The sequence below is a fragment of the Phasianus colchicus genome, chromosome 8, assembly GCF_987193195.1.
Source record: "Phasianus colchicus chromosome 8, bPhaCol1.hap1.1, whole genome shotgun sequence".
NCBI lineage: Eukaryota > Metazoa > Chordata > Aves > Galliformes > Phasianidae > Phasianus > Phasianus colchicus.
In genome coordinates, this window is record NC_143443.1 from 11,819,450 (window position 1) to 11,826,162 (window position 6,713).

The window sequence follows — 6,713 nt, forward strand, 5'->3', positions numbered from 1 at the left end:
CTGCGAAGCATCACGAGGGGCAGCCGCATTCTCAGCAGCCCCAAAATAGATTTATACATATATTTTGAGCTAGAAGCGATGCCATCTCTCTGCATGCGTTTTCTCCAGAATAAGCTGGAGGAATGCGTGTTTTGCTTTCCCAAATCCCAGATCTCATTCTGATCACCTCTGTGAGAAGAGGACGAGGATGCTCTTCATCCCACGGCCTCGAGACCACACAGTTTGCACAGATGCCTTCTCAATTCCATTTGTTGTGACATGGAGGTTCGGATAGGCTATTAGGAAACATTTCGCCTCTGAAGGAGCAATGATGCAGTGGCACTGGCTGTCCAAGGAGGTGGGGGAGTCACCATCTCTGGAGGTGATGCAGAGTAGTGGAGATGTGCCACTGAGGGATGTGGGCAGTGGGGGTGGGCTGGGTGAGCTGAGAGGGCTTTTCCAGCCTCATGGTTTTGTGATCTTTCCCTTGCGCTATGCCAGCCCACCCCAGCACACCATTATGGCCTCACCACAGAGCATCTCCCACCCCACACACACGCAATAGGAAGCTCATCTTTCCCTTTCCTCCCATCTCTTCCTTGGCCACACAGAGGCTCGCTGCTGCGGAGCCACTTAGCGTTCATTAGCAAAGGACCATTTCCTTTTGCAATAATTACAGGCTACCAGCCAACGCACATCCTCTGCCATGACCCCGAGCCATCCTTCAGCTCCTCACCTTGCTCACAGCTTTCCCAAACTACCTACCAGCTCTCCGCTCCGCATGACAGTGCATAATGGCCACAGCTATTGCAGCACCTGTATTCATAAACAAGCCAACCCCACGTGGTCCCACGGCAGCAGAATGTGAGCTGCTTTCCTATAGATTCCCAGAACAAAATGCTCACACCCACGCACTGTTTGTGGTCCCCAGTGTAGGTGGCGAGTGTGATGCTGCCAGTTTATATTTCATCTTTCAGTAGGATATTAATAGATCCTTCTCCCTTCACGGGCCGACCAGCTCGCCTGGATAAAAACTTCAGTGCTAATTTCCTAATCAGGCAGCACTTAATTGCGAGACGTCTACTTGGGAGCTGAAGCGGGGGAGGGCTGCAGACACAAACAGCACCAAAAAATCTGGATTCCTTGAGGAAGTAAGGCTAAAAAAAGAATTCTCCCCCCCTCAAAAAAACAAAACAAAACAAAAAAAAACTGCCAACAAAAACAAGCCAGGCAGAGAGAAAAATAAATACTTGGGGTTTGGTTTTTGCTATCTTGGGCATAGGAGCTTGGGACATGAGGATGCTGTACCCATTTGTTGGGGTTGAAGCACTGGCTCCCCGCTGCCATCCCATCACGCACGGTGGTCCCCAGGGGCTGAGCAGATGGTTCCCAAGCTGACAGGTTGCACACAGCTCTGGAGAGTGCCAGGGGTTGTCTCCGTGCCTTCAGTGTGTGGAAAGGGAGAGCCTCACCCCCTCCCCTCAGCCATAATGGGTTCACTGTTTGCCCCATCAGTTTAGAGCCTTCCTAAGGGCACTTTCAGTGAATTCCCAGAGCTGGCGTTGGATGAGGCTGAGTTCTGGCAGCAAAGCATGATGGAAATTAAAGCCTCTTGGTCAAAACCTTGATATTTCCAGCAAAGCAGAGGATTTGGGGTTGCAATTTCCCTGCTAAGATTGGTGCTTTTACTGCCCAGCTCCCGCAGCAAGCAGCCCTTGGTGAGGCAGGGACCCAGAAGGAGCTTAGGTTAAGTTTTTTCCATAGGATTTCAGCTGGGAGCTGCTGTAGTGATCCCTTTTCCTCCCACTGATATGGAGAGGGGACAGCTGGACCCTTCCTTCCTCCACCCCCAGCAATGTGCAGAGCTACGAAAGCAGTGCAACCAGGAGGATCTCCCTCCCAGCTCCAGCACTGCTGGTTCCCAGGAGCCCTCAGCCCATCTGGGGGTTCTCGGGGTCCCTCCCCATGCCCTCTTGCACCAAATTGGGCTATAGGACCCGAGCTGTGTGACGCCGACTCCTTTTGTTCTCTGCTGCTTTTAGGCGTGCAATCTGACCCTCGCAGAAACATATGTTTTGCATTCTCTCCTGTAGGCTCTCCCCAGCCTGAGCCCTTCCCCAAAAATCCATCTCACTCCCAAGCCCTGTGTCAGCAGGGACAAGCAGAGCAGCCAGTCCCGTGGGCATCACCCAGAAGATGCTCCAAGGGTGGGCGCCGGGGGCAAGCGACCCGCTTGCAAAAATAATACATCTTCTGTCTATTTTGTGGGGTCACAGACATTTCCCAATGCCTGACCACCAGCCCCCAGATCTGTGTGGCCACGCGTGGGATTCCCCAGCAGGCAGGACCGGCCCCAGCACGCCCCGCTCTCACTGCTTTTGCTGCAGACTCCGAGGAACCTGCCCGATTCCCCCCGCTTTGCATAACCAGTTTATCCCAGCGTTTGTTTGAAAAACCCCTGTTAGTCACCGCTCAGAGAGAAGCAGCCCAGCCCTGCTTCCAGCTTCAGAGCTTGCTTTTCCAGCTTTGGGCTGAGCCAGCCGTGGGTTTTTTATGCTGTTGTATAAATGCTAGGGCCTGAAATCTGCGCCTCTGTACCTTGCTGTATACACATCCACTGCTGCTGCCCTGAGCTGTTTCTGAAGTGACTCCGTGCACGTTTGCAACACGGCCACCCGGAGCCCTGGGAGGGTTGGAGGGCACAGCTGAGACACCCTAAGCCTGGTGTTGCTCCTGAGGCCATCACAGCACTGAGCACAGCCCTCAGTGCTCAGGAATCCTCTGTGCACGCAGCAAAACAAAAGGCTTTCCTGCTTGCTTTGCTCAAAAAGGAGAAAGTTGCCCAGCAATACTCCAGCGCAGGAGCAACGTGACAGCATCCAGGAGCAGGTCTCCGTAGGGGACTGCTGCTCCTTCACTACGTTTGAATGCATTTTTCTCGCAAGTTACGCATGGGGAAGGGAAAAGCCCTGTGCCCTTTGAACACAGCTGCAGGAGGCACCCTCGGGCTGCTTGGCCCCGGAGAAGGGCTGTGCTGTTACGGATGGGACGGAGGCTGTGGGGTGGATACGCTCATGTCAGCAAACCTGGAAAAGCATTGCTGCTGGAGGCCACACAACACCCAAACGAAGCCCAGGCGTGGCTCTTCCCCTCTTTAAACCTGTCCCGAGGAGCCACCTCCTGCCCCAGGAAAGCTCCCACGCCACGCAGCCCTTTCATCACCGCCCACAGCACCTGCTGGGAGCATGCACACCCCAGCCCAGGACACCCACCTGGGTGCCCCCCAACACAAGTCTGTTTGCTCTCCTCATCACCCATAAAGGCCAAGGTCACTACCCAAAGCCCATTGGAAACCCTCAAGGACCTTGCCTCTCCTCCCGTGGTGGTCGCTGCCCCACAAAGGCAGCCCAGTGCAGGTTTAGTGCATGTTCAATGTCACTAAATGGGATTTTCCACACTTTCTCAAAGGGAAACAATCCCTTGGCTTTGGACTTGGGAAGAAGGGGAATGGGGTGAGGAGGGGTGGCCATACCAGCAGAACCCTTGCTAGCACAGGAGCTGCCCTGAGCTGACTTCGTGTCCGGGTGGAGGAGAGTTTGGTAGAGATCAGGAGGATGCTTGCAGGCAGGAGGGCAGCCAAGCCCCCTTCCCTCCCCCTCCCAGCCTGAAAACTGGGGCAGTCCCCATTCCTTACACCACAGCAGGAGCCACAGCACCTCCCAGAGCTGCTGCCCCAGTGCTCTGCTTTCACCTGGAGGATGGGGAAAAGCTTCTGGGTCCCTTCTCTACCTTGCTGCACTTCTGCTTCTTGCATAACTGGGTACATTACTCTTTAATAAGTGTCTCAACTCTCTGTCCTCCATCTCCAGGGCAGGAAAATAACTAAATAAATAACATCACAGTTTTCCCTTAAAACGGGCAAAGCGCAACAGAAGCTAACTGGCTCAAAACATTCACTTGCCAAATGCCGGAGGGATTATCCCAGCCCCATCCGTCGGAGGCAAGCCTTGCCCGCGCTCCTCCTCCTCAGCAACCCTTTATCCGCACAAATCCCAAGAAAGCTCTTGGGGCAGCCCCAAATCCCGCACCTCCGGGCTCGGGGAAGGTCTCTGCTTTCTGGGAAGGGGGTTTCCAGCACTCAAAGAGCTCGGGCTGAAGGAAGAGGGGGAGGCGGGGAGCTGCCCTTCCCAAAGGCGCCCCCAGATTAAAAGCCAACAGAAGCATAAACCAACAGCCGGGGGGCCATACTCCCCCGCGGCCCCGGCTCAGCCCCCGGGTTGGGATGAGCGCAGCCGAGGAGCGGCTCCGGGGCCGCCAGCCCGACGCATTCCTGCGCCGTGAGTCAGGGCCCGGCACAGCGCGGGGCTGCGGCTCGGCCCGCTCCACCCGGCACGGCAAGGCACGGCAGCACCTCGGCGGTGCGATGCCGGTGCACAGCAGCTACACAGCCTCGCTCCAAACGGTCCCGTTTGAGCCGTGCTAAGCGCCCTTTAGGAGAGATTTCGATGGGGGAGGGAGCTGCCTTCAACTTCTCTCGCCGAGAGCATTCCTGTAGGGGTGGGTGTGACATCGGAGCAACTTTTTGGGGGCTCTCCCTGCACGCTGTGCATTTCGCAGCACTGATGCATCCCTGCTGCAGCTCACACTTTGTTTTTCCAGCTGGATGTGAGGAGCCGCGTCACCCTGATGCCACTGGCTCCCCACTCCCATGGTTCTGGATGGGTAAAAGCTCTGGTATGGGGGGAGGATCCCACACGGCACCTCAGGATGCACCCTGCCCAGTACCCGTGGTGCAGGGGCTGTCAGCTGGCTCACAAGCACGGTGCCTTGCAGAAGGCAAATGACAGCAAACCACAGGGAGGCAAAGCAGAGACCAGGGCGGATGGGATCCAAAGGGCACCACGAGCAATTCAAGTGTCCCCGTGGAGGCAGCAGGCACTGAGCAAGGACAGGAATTCGGCTCTCAAACTGCAAACCCAAAGGGATGGGGCAAAGGGAAGGAACCTCTGTAATGGAGAAACCAAGGGACAAGGAGACAACACTGCAGAAGCTCCTCTGCACCCCAGGCCTGGACCTGAGCAGAGGTCCTCGGGCAGCCCCCCATCACCTGCCCACGGTGCCAATGCAGGAATCGCAGCTCTTAGGGACAGCGGAGACGACATGCACACCAACAGCTGCCTCCCCCCAGTATGTTCTCCAGGTACCAGTACAGAAATGCCATACCCATCAGCACCCATCCCAGCATCACCGTCTGCAACATCCATCCCATCCAAAACCCGACAATGCACTTGTATCCCCACAGCATGCCCCTAAGACGGCTCAGCCGGGCAGGCTCAACCTGTTCTTCCCTCCCAGCCTCCTTTCTTCCAAGCCCTGCACATGGGACAGACCCAGGCTTGTGGCATGCTCTCAGCCCCTCTCCTCCCAGGATTGAATACAGACTACAACCTCACAGCTCCCATACCTACAGCGACAGCCTCTTGAAGCCACCAACCTCAGGAGGTGTCGGTGAGCTATAGGGAGGGGGGAATGTATATATAGAAATATATATATGTATACACATACACACACGTTCGTGTATATAAATAATATAGTGGAGGCTGAGCTGGATCAGAGGAGTGCTAACGAGAGAGGGCAGCAGGAGCAATGCCTGTTTGTTGTCTGCGCAGGGACTGCCGACGGAAGGGCAGCATTTATTTCAAGTGCATCTCAATCACAAGATTGGGTTGTGCACAGGAAACTTTGAAAAGCCATAGCGGAAAAATAGAAAACAATAATAATTAAAAAAAGGGAAGATCGCTGAGCTCCCCGGCCACCAACAGCCGGACTGGAAAGAAGGCAACATCAAACCCTGCCTGAAGGATTGCCTGTCTGACCCGGGGGGACGCGACAGCCCGCCGTGTCATGGACAGGAATGGGACCGGCTTGGTTTCTGTGGATGGCGAGGAAAAAACAGGATGAAATGGAATAAGACGACGGAATAACAGAACAGAATAAAACAGAATCGCCTGGTAGGAGCGCAGGAACCCGCGGCCGCCCCCCTCCCTTCTCGGGGCGCAGCTATGGGGGTCCGGTGCCCCCCACCCCAAAGCGCTCCACACGAAACACGAACCGAAACCCGCGGCCACGAAGCCGCAGCGCTGAGCGCAGTCAAACGGCAGCGAACTTTTGCCAGCACAGCCAAAGGGACGTCCCTTCCCCCCTCCCCAAAAAACAACTTCTCCCCACTGCCCCCAAGCCCTCCAGCCCCGTACCTGCGGCGGCCAGCGCCCAGCGACGGTGCAGCGGCAGCAGGAGGAGGAGGAAGAGCAAGAGGAGGCGGCGGGCCGGCGGCATGGCGGAGCGCGGAGCCCAGCGGAGCAGAGCGCTGCTGCCCGCCCGCCTCGCCACACTGCCGGGCTGCCCGCGGCGGCGGGGCGGGGCGGGGGGCGGAGCCACGCGGGAGGGGCGTGGCCACTCGGGAGGGGGCGTGGTCACGGACGGAGCGTGCGATGAGCTGCGGCCGGCCTCAGCCCCGCGCCGCCTCCGCTCAGCCCTTTCGGAACCAACCCCCGATCCCCGTTCCAGTCTGCAGAAGGGGTTTGCGGGCAGCAGGGGGAGCCCCGCAGCGTGCTGGGGATGGCACAGTATGCGCACCCCGAAAGGTGGATTTAGGGCAGGCAGTTGCTCGGTTCCTGGGGTAGGGTGGTGGTTGCGGGGATGGAGAGGGGGGTCCTGCTGCTGGGACAGCGCCA

General features: G+C 57.1%; 1 protein-coding gene across 2 annotated transcripts in view; it reads right to left on the reverse strand.

The window, feature by feature from the left end:
- Positions 1-6,372, reverse strand: part of UNC5B (unc-5 netrin receptor B) — a 30,896-nt gene extending 24,524 nt beyond the window's left edge. For both annotated transcript variants that reach the window (XM_090144927.1, XM_031602920.2), the window contains exon 1: positions 6,234-6,372. In XM_090144927.1, the coding sequence (XP_090001053.1) occupies positions 6,234-6,315 (82 nt within the window). In that variant the 5' untranslated portion in view covers positions 6,316-6,372. The remainder of the gene's footprint in view (positions 1-6,233) is intronic.
- Positions 6,373-6,713: the final 341 nt, after the last annotated feature.